This window comes from Plecotus auritus (assembly GCF_963455305.1).
Source record: "Plecotus auritus genome assembly, chromosome: X".
Taxonomy (NCBI): Eukaryota; Metazoa; Chordata; class Mammalia; order Chiroptera; family Vespertilionidae; genus Plecotus; species Plecotus auritus.
The window spans coordinates 85,362,478-85,375,024 of record NC_137784.1 but is presented as its reverse complement, the minus strand read 5'-3'; the positions used below and the strand labels follow the sequence as shown (position 1 = coordinate 85,375,024).

Sequence of the window (12,547 nt, the reverse complement as noted above, 5' to 3'; positions counted from 1 at the left end):
CACTACCCACCAGGAAAGTCTTCTGACTGATTGCCCCATGGTAATTAATGACTTTCAAACTCCCAGCACTTTGTGTGCCCCCTTTTAGGTATTATTTCTTTTCTAAAAGTAAGGCCTTCGATATTCCTACCAATGTAACATTTACTTATGGGGCATTCATAAAAAACTTCCACATATTCAAACAAGCCCCTCCCATTGAGCATATCACATTAAGTAGAATAAAAAGAGAACTCCAAAACCAGGTAGACTCTAGTTACTCAGGAGATTTGTCATGTGATATTACTATCTGCTCATGCGTATGCTCCAGGCAACTTTTCTCAATGTCAGGGTTATTCAATTAGAAAACATAGTTTGTACCCTGTCCTTTACCTCTACTGAAGCCATTAATGACACTACTTCAGCTTTGGAAGCACAAAAAGCTGGCCTCAACTTCTTGCCCAAGTAGTGTTGAATAACAGCATAGCCTTCAACTTCCTGCTGGCCAGCCAAGGAGGAGTCTTGCTATTGCCAGCACTTCATGTTGCACTGAGATCACTGAAACTGGCAAAGTAGAAATGTCTAACACAAGATTTAAGAAAAAAAGACTCTTGACTTTCTAAAGTAGATCTTGGGGGCTATGGGTCATTTATTCCTGGCTTGGCAATGGTTAGAGCTCATGGTTACACTCAATCCCGCAGGCAGACTTGGAATGATTTTAATCATGACCATTATCTACTGTGGCCTCAGATTAATTACCCTGCTTTTTTACCTTAAAAGCCCAACCCATTTAGTTTCATAATGGGGTAGCCTATGTTTCTCACATGGGTCCTGAAATATCAAGGAATGGAATTGAGACGTCTGACTCCTAGCTAAAATCATATGTATGATTTTTCAGGTCCAACTACAGACAATTACAAAGGCCTGTTGTAGACCTCACTTGGGACAGCTGCCCATCCTACACCAGACTTGGTGCATATCCTATACCTAGCAGTAGCTGAAGGAAGTTGGAGTCAAGGACTCTGGCCCCCTGACTGCTCATGCTCTTATGCATATTTGCATTGAAAGGCCTCTGGAGCCTGTGTGAAAAGACAGGGGAAGAGGGAGGGAGGAACCTTGAGGACACTTTTTCTGTACTCTGACTTAGTAGTTTTCCACTCCAACTCTTTCCCCTCTCCCTTCCCCCACCCCACCCCTAGGTCCATGAAAAAGAGCAGGAATTTTTTGCTCCAAGCTCTCTCAGCAGTAAAACAATTTTCCATATCTGTGCTGATCCATCTGACCCCCACTGGTGCTCTTCCCTGAGGAAAAAAAATGGAACGGTGGGGAAGTGGACACTTTTTCTGGTTTAACTTTTTGCTTATACTGTCACAATCAGTGGCTAAAAGCTTCACTGTTACTTTCAATTTGTCTGTCTTAATCAGCTACTATGATACCTGGCAATTCAGCTTTCTTCAGTTCAGGTAAAATCCTGACAGAACTTAATTTTTGTTAAGAATCTCAATTATCACATACAATTAACAGCATCTTCCAAAAGCATTTGATTATGGCAGGAATATTCATTTTTTTAAACCAATGATAGACACTTAGCTATTCTATTGTTTTATTTAAATATTAGTTTCTGGCTATAAGTCAACAACTTTTTAGTTGATTTGACACCTATTTCTATATGTGACCTGGCTTAATTCCTCTGGTATTACTGGTTGGAAACTTGACACATACCTTCTGTCCTTGAGACCCTGGAGGCCCTTCTGGACCTGGAAATCCAGGCAAACCTGGATGGCCTTCCAAACCTGGAAATCCTCTCTCCCCCTGCAGTTAAAAAGGAATGAAAGGTAAGGTCATTTATGAATTTTCAAGCACAGTAATGACTGAGAATCAGAAGGATCAAACAACTATTTAAAGAAAATAATTTAATAATACAAAACATACAGAATCCACTAATGTGGGGAAACCTTTAATATATGAGTGATAAAACACAAATCATTGTGAATTTATATCACATATGGTCATGTAATCTCATGTTTTCTTGTAAAAGTAAAAAGCATATCAGTGATGAAGTGAGGTTTAACCATACTGACATAAAAAGTTTAACAGGAAAGATGGTCATCAACTCAGGAAAATGGGTCTGCAAAGGTTAAATGAAATAAGTATGGTGCAGGGATGAAAAGAAGTAAAAAAATCAGAGAAGCTTTCAGATTTGCTATAGAGTATAAGAGTTGCAGGATTATCCACAATGGAAATTCATTGGCTGACTGGAGATAAATAAGCCAGAAAGGCATTATCTAGAACATGAATTGTTTTCCTAATTATAAATTTATTACAAAAAATGAATACATTTATTGTAGAAAACAAAAATAAAGAGAAAACCACTAATAATTCATCTACTCAGAATTATCATTTGAATTGGGACTCAAGTTCCAGTTCTGACCATAGCACTTATTAACACCAGCAAAGGAGGGCTGCCTACCTACCATTGAGGGTCCACTCATCAGTATCTTTAGAATATATATATATATATATATATATATATATATATATATAAATTTCAGAGAGGGAGAGGGAGAGAGAGTTAGAAACATCAATGATGAGAGAATCTCCAATTGGCTGGAGGAGAAACCAAGATGGCAGCATAGGTAAATACCTAAACTGCTGCCTCGCACAACGATTTCAAAAGTACAACTAAAAGACAAAACGGACATCATCCAGAACCACAGGAAGGCTGGCTGAGTGGAAATTCTACAACTAGAAGGAAAGAGAAAAGCACACTGAGAATCAGAGGAGCTGCAGAAGGCAGAGGTACCGAGGCACACGTGTGGAAAGGGCTGGCAAATGAGTACACAGCTGGCTTTCTCAACTGGGAGGGAGACAAAAGCTCCCGACAGCTCTGAACTCCAGTTCCAGGCGAGACTCTGGGGACCCAGACTCATTCGGGGAGAAACTGGACTGTCTGGCAGTGGGTGAAACTTGAGGGCGGCTTTCTCTCAGAGGTGCTTGCAGCAATTACCGCAGGACACTGAGACCCAGGGGCCTCTTAGGGCAAGGCAGACAGGAAGCCATTGCTGTCTGCTCTGCCCTGAGTCTCCGCCCCATCCAAGCTGAGCACAGAGGCTTTTGTAAGTCTTGTCTCTTAAGGGTGTCTCCAACACAGAAGTTCTCCCAGCATAGACACAGCTGATCCTCACAGCCAATTGGCCTGGAGGTCAGTTCCTCCCAGTGATACCAACAACAATCAAGGCTTAACTACAACAAGACTGTGCACACAGCCCACAAAGGTGGCACCAAGAGTGTCCACTTCAGGTAACTGGGGAGGCTGAGCCACTGGGCCCTATAGGACACCTAGCACACAAAGCCACTCTGTCAACTCAGGGAAGCAATCAAAATGCAGAGACAAAGAAACAGGTCACAAATGAAAGAAATGGAGGAAAGCAAATGACTGGATATAGAGTTCAAAACCACGGTTATAAGGTTTTTCAAGAATTCTCTACAAAAGGCTGATAAATTTAGCGAGACCCTCGAGGATATGAAAAAGGACCAACTAGAAATTAAACATACACTGACTGAAATAAAAAATAATATATAGAGATCCAACAGCAGACTAGAGGATTGCAAGAATCAAGTCAAAGATTTGAAATACAAAGAAGTGAAAAACACCCAACCAGAAAAGCAAAAAGAATCCAAAAAATATGAAGATAGTGTAAGGGGCCTCCGGGAAAACTTCAAGTGTACCAACATCCAAATTATGGGGGTGCCAGAAGAAGAGAGAGAGCAAGATAGTGAAAACCTATTTGAAGAAATAATGACAGAAAACTTCCCCCACCTGGTGAAAGAAATAGACTTACAAGTCCAGGAAGCTCAGAGAATCCCAAACAAAAGGAATCCAAAGAGGACCACACCAAAACACATCATAATTAAAATGCCAAGAGCAAAAGACAAAGAGAGAATATTAAAAGCAGCAAGAGAAAAACAGTTAGTTACCTACAAGGGAGCACCCATACAATTGTCAGCTGATTTCTCAACAGAAACTATGCAGGCCAGACGGGAGTGGCAAGAAATATTCAAAGTGATGAATAGCAAGAACCTACAACCAAGATTACTCTACCCAGCAAAGCTATCATTCAGAATAGAAGGGCAGATAAAGAGCTTCACAGATAGAAAAAGCTAAAGGAGTTCATCATCGCCAAACCAGTATTATATGAAATGCTGAAAGGTATTCTTTAAGAAGAGGAAAAAGAAGAAAAAGTTAAAGATAAAAATTATGAACAACAAATACATATCTATCAACAATGAATCTAAAAATCAAGTGACTAAAAAATCTGATGCACAGAATAAACTGGTGAATATAATAGAATCAGGGGCATAGAAAGGGAGTGGACTGACAACTCTCGGGGGGAAAGGGGTGTGGGGGTGTGGGAAGAGACTGGACAAAAATCATACATCTATGGATGAGGACAGTGGGGGGTTAAGGGCAGAGGGTGGGGTGGGAACTGGTTGGAGGGGAGCTATGGGGGGAAAAAGAGGAACAATTGTAATAATCTGAACAATAAAGATTTATTAAAAAAAAACTGGCTGCCTCCTGCACGCCCCTACTAGGGATCGAGCCTGCAACCTGGGCATGTGCCCTTGACCAGACTGAAACCCAGTACCTGTCAATCTGCAGGCTGATGTTCTATCCACTGAGCCAAACTGGCTAGGGCTCCACTCATCAGTATCTTATCACTATTTATACATCCACCAGCTGCCTACCTACCATTGAGTGTCTACTCATCAGTATCTTATCAGAATCTAAGGCTGCCTGTTGTGCATATCTGTACAGCCAGCTAGGTGGGGATAGCAGACCTTCCATATGTATTAATATATATATATAATTTAATCAACACATTAGGGTTAGTTAGCTTGCTTACAGCCAATCATAGTAAGAGTATAAACCTCAACAGAAAACAAATTCACCACTACTAAGTTTAAAAATCCCAAGGGCTCATAGCCTCATAATACAGGTACCCAACTATAGGGCTGCAAGCAGTTCCTCTGCTTTCCTAAGGCTTAAAGGCTGAGTCTCTGCCAAGAGATTCTGGACCTCATCTGGGATCCCTCTCACTAGATTCTATCCACAGTGACAGCCTAGGCAGCACCTAAAAAAGACAAAGCATCCGCATCTACAAGACAATTAATAAATGGGCCATTGGAGGCACATTCCCCTAGAGGTTATGATACAGTAGACTTTTATTGATATCCCCAGTGTGTATGTGTGAGTGTGTGTGTGCACATGTGTGTGGTAAATACTAAGTTTAGTCTAGATATCTTGGATAATTTTGTACAGAATGAATTCCTTGTTATATGGAATCATACTATAATCTATATATATAAAAGCTAAGCGACCAGAACAAACAAAATGACCAGTCACTATGATGCCCACAGCGGTGGCCAACCAGCCTGATAGGGCCCTGATTCGCTCCCCCAACCTCCCGTGGCCCCTCTCCCCAGCCGGCCCACCCCCGATCAGCACCCCCCACCCCCATCGGGGGCAGGGCCAGCTGACCTCCCACAGCGCCCCCACTGGCTGGCCCGGCCCCGACAGGGACCTGATCGGGGTCAGGGTTGGCGGCCAACCTCCCACGGCCCCTCTCCCATGCCAGCCCAGCCCTGATTCATCCCAATTGGGGCAGGCTGGCTGGACCTCACCCATACACGAATTCGTGCACCAGGCCTCTAGTATTCTAGTATATACACCGAGTGGCCAGATTATTATGATCTCTGACGCATAATAATCTGGCCACTCAGTGTATACCCTATATAATAAAAGGCTAATATGCAAATTGTCCCCTCGACCAGGAGTTCGACCTGCAGGCAGGCCAGCCAACCGCCCATGTCCCTTCCCCCTGGCCAGGCACTGGGCCTCTAATACACACACACACACACACACACACACACACACACACACACACACCGAGTGGCCAGATTATTATGTGTTCAGAGATCATAATAATCTGGCCACTCAGTGTATATAAATACTTGGAAAAGTCTACTCTGGTCAGTTTCCACTTACTACTTCAAAACCAATAAAGCAAATGTTAGTCAATTAATAGTAGGGCTAAACATTCCTGTAGTTTTGACAACAATTATTATTGACATATTACTACATGTTTCTATAAATATATCTCCTTTAATTTTAATTAGTCATATAATTGTGATAACTTAGTATTCAACAACCTCTACTTAATTATTTTGAAGGAAATAGAGGGAGAAAAGAGAAAGAAAAGATTTAAAAGTTTTAGTTTTGAATTGCCTCAAATCATTACATAGCCCATTCCTGGTAGAACTGGTAGTAGAAATCTGATCACATGTGCCAGTCAGAAAGGAATTTAGAAGGGAAAAAAATCTAGTTCTAGTAGATTTCCTTCTGTGGGATCTCTGCTAGTATTTAGAGCATATCTCAGCCAAAACTTGAGGATAATGCTTGAAGAGAGCTATATTTTCCAATAAGCATAATTGCTGTCTGGGTTACAGATAAGAAAGAAATAAACTAGAAATTGAAATTAGAGGGTGCTAGTTTCATAAATCATATACCAATAAATTATATATTGTGGAGGAGAAACCAAGATGGCGGCATAGGTAAACACCTAAACTGCTGCCTAGCACAACAATTTCAAAACTACAACTAAAAGACAGAATGGACACCATCCAGAACCACAGGAAAGCAGGCTGAGTGAAAATTCTACAACTAGAAGGAAGGAGAAAAGCTCACAGAGAATTGGAGGTACGGCAAAGGGGCTTTATGCGCGCAGAGAGGAAGGGCGGCTGAGAGCCTGGCTGACTTTCTCTGGCGGAAGGGGGAAGGAAGCCTCCGACCGCACTGAACCCCAGTTCTGACTGCACTGAACCCCAGTTCCAGGCAAGCCCCTGGGGACCCACGCTCTTGTGGGGGGAGTCTGGACTCTCAGGCGGAGACTCGGGAGCCGGGGAAGGCGGAGGACTGAAAGTGCGCACGCGCGTACGCGCTGGTGCGCACAAAGGCTGCGGGGGTTGCCACAGGCTTTCCCTAGTGGAGGGGAGTCAGAGGATTCTGACTGCACTGAGCCCCAGTTCTGACTGCAGTGAACCCCAGTTCCAGGCGAGCCCCTGGGGACCCACACTCTTGTGGGGGTGTCTGGACTCTCGGGCGGCGACCCGTGAGCCGGGGAAGGCGGAGGACTGAAAGCGCGCCCACGACGGTGCGCACAAGGGCTGCGGAGGTTGCCGCGGGCTTTCCCTGGTGGAGGGGAGTCAGAGGCTCCTGACGGCACTGTGCCCCAGTTCTGACTGCAGTGAACCCCGGTTCCAGGCGAGCCCCTGGGGACCCACGCTCTTGTGGGGGGAGTCTGGACTCTCAGGTGGAGACTCGAGCTGGGGAAGGCGGAGGACTGAAAGCGCACATGCGCGCAGGGGCGGGGCTGACAGGAAGCCAAGACTGAGGCTCCACCCCATCCAAGCTGAGCACAGAGGCTATTGCAGTTTGGCAAGTCTAATCCTATAGGGCTGTCTCCAGCACCGGGCTTCTCCCAGCATAGACACAGCTGATCCTTACAGCCAACTGACCCGGAGGTCAATTCTTCCCAGTGATACCAACAACAATAAAGACTTAATTACAACAAGGCTGTACACACAGTCCACAAAGGGGTGCACCAAGAGTGTCCACCTCAGGTTAACTGGGGAAGCAGACCCACTGGGCCATATTGGAAACCTAGCACAAATATCTACCTTACCAACTCAGGGAATCAGTGAAAATGCGGGGTCAAAGAATCAGATCACAAACGAAAGAAATGGAGGAAAACAAACGACTGGATATAGAATTCAAAACCACGGTGATAAGACTTTTTAAGAATATCCTAGAAAAGGCCGATAAATATAACGAGACCCTCGAAGATATGAAGAAGGACCAACTAGAAATTAAACATACACTGACTGAAATAAAAAATATTATACAGAGACCCAGAAACAGAATAGAGGAACACAAGAATCAAGTCAAAGAAGTGAAATACAAAGAAGCAAAAAACACTCAACCGAAAAAGCAAAAAGCAAAAAAAAAAAATCCAAAAAGTTGAAGATAATGTAAGAAGACTCTGGGACAACTTCAAGCGTACCAACATCAGAATTATGGGGGTGCCAGAAGAAGAGAGAGAGCAAGATACTGAAAACCTATTTGAAGAAATAATGACCGAAAACTTCCCCCACCTGGTGAAAGAAATAGACTTACAAGTCCAGGAAGCCCACAGAACCCCAAACACAAGGAATCCAAAGAGGACCACACCAAGACACATCATAATTAAAATGCCAAGAGCAAAAGACAAAGAGAGAATATTAAAAGCAGCAAGAAAAAAACAGTTAATTACCTACAAGGGAGCACCCATACGACTGTCAGCTGACTTCTCAACAGAAACTATGCAGGCCAGATGGGAGTGGCAAGAAATTTTCTATGTGATGAATAGCAAGAACCTACAACCAAGATTACTCTACCCAGCAAAGCTATCATTCAGAATTGAAGGGCAGATAAAGAGCTTCACAGATAAGAAAAAGCTGAAGGAGTTCATCACCACCAAACCAGTAATATATGAAATGCTGAAAGGTATTCTTAAAGAAGAGGAAGAAGAAAAAAGTAAAGAGAAAAATTATGAACAACAAATACATATCTATCAACAAGCGAACCTAAAAATGAAGTGAATTAAAAACCTGAGGAACAGAATAATCTGGTGAATATAATAGAATCAGGGGCATAGAAAGGGAGTGGACTGATAATTCTCAGGGGGAAAGGGGTATGGGGGGTTCATGAAGAGAATGGACAAAAATCATACACCTTTGGATGAGGACAGTGGGGGGGAGGTAAGGGCAGAAGGTGGGGTGGGAAAGGGGTGGAGGGGAGCTATGGGGGGAAAAAGGAGAAATAATTGTAATAATCTGAATAAAGATTTATTTTAAAAAAATTATATATTTTGAAATCTCCTCACACTATAGTCAAACTAGAACCCTGGTGCACGAAACTTGTACACGGGTCAGGTTCGGAGGCCTGGCCGGTGATCAGGGCTGATCAGGTTCCCCATCTCCCCGCCTCACCCTTCCCTCACCACCCACGTGCTGCCACCACGAGGTTGCCCCTTGCCTCCCTGCCTCCTTGCCTCCTCCTTCCCTCACTCCCTCAGTGCCCCACCATCTCCGCACTGCCCCCTGGTGGTTAGTGCATGTCATAGTGAGCAATCGAACTCCTGGTCTCATGGTCGAACTCCTGAGGGGACACTTTGCATATTAGCCTTTTATAGTATAGATAATGTGGTCCTATGTAGATGTAGCTGACTAAAATAACCAAGGAAGATAGAAGGGGAACTCCTGGAGAGTAGCCAAAAGAATTGCAGGACCAATCCCTAGCCTTAGAAAGGTAGAATGTTTCCTGCAGTAGAAACTATAGAGATTTCCATGAGGAGAGTGTGAAGGAGGTCCTTTACCTAATTCTTAATATAGATGGTAGGAAGCAGGCATTTGTTGTGTGCCTACCCTTTGCTACCGGCTGTCAGGCAATAATTTAATCTAGATTTTATATTAATTTGCTAACACAAACATAGAAAATGGCATAATGTGTCTATATATGAGGGTCAAACTTGAAAAAAACACACACCTGGTTTTTGCTTCCTGTCCATATTTGGATAAAAATTATGCTTGCATTTCTTTGTGAAATAAACTTCTTCTTCTTCTTCTTCTTCTTCTTCTTCTTCTTCTTCTTCTTCTTCTTCTTCTCTCTCTCTCTCTCTCTCTCTCTCTCTCTCTCTCTCTCTCCCTATCCCTTAAATATTGGTATTATTCTGGATTCCTTTTCTGATCCTTTCTCTCTCTTTCCCTGAGAAATCTCAAATATCACCACATTTTTTTCCTAAAAGCTTAGCTCACAGGGGCAACTGTCTTAAATATCTCCACTTGAATATCACACAGGCAACTACAACTCAACAGCAATAATAGCAGCGAAAATGTATTATTTATTTTCTACATGCCAGAGTTTATTCTAAATTCTTTCTGTGTTTTTATCCTATTTAATCCTCTCAATGACAATATGAGGTAAATACAATTTCCATTTTACAGATGAAGAGTTAGCACAAAGAGAAGTTTTATAATTTTCCCCAAAGCAAGCTTAATATAAACAAACAATTGAATTTATTAACTTTCTACCTTCTTCCTTATTCCAGGAATAAAGCAATCCAGTTACCTCAGGCAGAAATTTGTTAAAATCTTGACTCCACCATCTTTATTACCTCTTAAGCTAATCAATCATGCTCTCTTCATCATTGTATTGCTAATGCCCAACAGAAAAAATATTCAATAAATATTCATTCAATGAATGAACTTTCTTAATGGATTATATAAAATGTATGGCACATGTTGTTGCCCAAAATTCAGAAAAAATAAGAGTTAAAGTTAATAGAAATTATACAAAGAATGACATTTTGTGATAAAGTTGGATCATATATAACAAACTAGTATTAAAAAGGATAACAGACAAATTTACTTAGAAGTAGAGCCTAGATTGTGACTCAAAAGAACTCACTCACAAAAATGTTATTTTTTTTATAGGAAGGGGACTTTATAATCACAATAAGAATGTACATGATCATGAGAATAAAAAATTATTTTAAGAATAGTTTCTCAAGGAAGGTACAAACAGAAAAATACTTGATTTCTGTGTATAGAAAAAATTAAAATTAGGATAAACTACTATAATGTCAATTAAGATTAAAATTATTTTAGATTATAATATAATATGGATTAGAATATAATATTGTAAAATGTAAACATTATATAAACATATGGATGAGGCAATACCTTAATGGACAAATGAAAACAATGATTGAATTGGATAACATGATTATAATATTTTTGTGTTATTTCTATTTTGTTTTTGTAATTATATAGCACAAAGAAATATCTGATGTACTATAATTAGGATAACAAGAATATGGCTCTTTAGCAACTGTCAAGCTTGCATAAGAACCATTTGGATAGATTGCTTAAACACAAATTACCAGGCCTTACCCCCAGAATTAGATTGAATAGGTCTGCTCTGATATCTAAGAATCTGCATTTTAACAAGCTCCCATTAAATGCTGATGCCACTGGTAGAGGGACAAATTTTGTTTAGGTAATGTTTGACTGTGACGTGAATTTTAGATTGTCAACTGGTTAATTTCTTGTTCTCATTAGGTGTCTAGTATTGTTTGTTTTTAGCAGTGTGCATGTGGACACAATCCTTCAGCAGAATCTATATGTTATATTATTTTTGTGTTAAAGTTACTTTTATTTATTTATTTATTTATTTATTAATTTTTTTATTGATTAAGGTATTACATATGTGTCCTCATTCCCCCATTAACCCCCCAACTCTCCCATTAATGCCCTCACCCCCCTGTTGTCTGTGTCCAAAACTTACTTTCAAAAAGCAATTTTACTGTAGTATGATTAGTATACAATAAATTACACATATTAAAAGTATATGATTTGAAATTTTTTTCATATATGTAACAATTAATAATAAACATAACTGTCACTAACAAAAAAATTTCTTAATCATTTCAAGAAATGTTACTGGAACATCTGAACTTCCCATGCAAAAATGAATCTAGACACAGACCTTACAACTTCACAAAATTAACTCAAAATGGGTCAGAGACCTAAATGTAAAATACAAACCTATAAAACTCCTAGAGGATAACATAGGAGGAATCCTAGATGACCTTGGATATAGCGATGACTTTTTAGATAGAAAAACAAATGCATAATGCACGGAAGAAATAATTGATAAGCTATACTCAATTAAATTAAAAACTTCACTCAGCAAAAGATAATGTCAACGAGAAATACAAGCCACAGAGTAGGAAAAGGTGTTTGCAAAAGATACATTTGATAAACACCTATTATCCAAAATATACAAAGGACTCTTAAAATTCAACAGTAAGATGACAATGTGATTTTAAAAAGGGACCAAAGACTTAACAGACACATCACCAAGGAAGATACTAAGCATACGAAAGGATGCTCCACATTTGGCATCAAGGAAATGCAAATTAAAACAACAATGAGATTCTACTACACACCCATTAGAATGGCCAAAATACAAAACAGTGATGACAGCAAATGTTGACAAGGGTGTGGAGCAACAGAAACTCTCATCCATTGTCGGTGGGAAGGCAAAACAGTACAGCTACTTTGGAAGACAGTTGGAGGTGTCTTACAAAACTAAATATGTTCGCTAATATTTTTATGGTTTTCCATCTTACGTTTAAGTCCTTTATCCATTTTGAATTTGTTTTTTGTGTATGGTGTAAGTAGATGGCCTAGTTTCATTTTATTTTGCATGTATCTGTCCAATTTTCCCAACACCATTTATTAAAGAGACTGTCTTGACTCCATTGTATGTTCATGCCTCCTTTGTCAAATATTAATTGAGCATAGTGGTTTGGGTAAATATCTGGGTTCTCTTTTCTTGTGCCAGTACCAGGCAGTTTTGAGAACAGTGGCTTTGTAATACAGCTTAATATCTGGTATTGAGATCCCTCCT

At 40.6% G+C, this 12,547-nt stretch overlaps 1 protein-coding gene across 2 annotated transcripts in view; it reads right to left on the bottom strand.

Annotated features, from left to right (window-relative positions):
- COL4A5 (collagen type IV alpha 5 chain) overlaps positions 1-12,547 on the bottom strand; it is a 365,159-nt gene that overhangs the window by 222,911 nt on the left and 129,701 nt on the right. For both annotated transcript variants that reach the window (XM_080651978.1, XM_080651979.1), the window contains exon 3: positions 1,699-1,788. In XM_080651978.1, the coding sequence (XP_080508104.1) occupies positions 1,699-1,788 (90 nt within the window). The remainder of the gene's footprint in view (positions 1-1,698; positions 1,789-12,547) is intronic.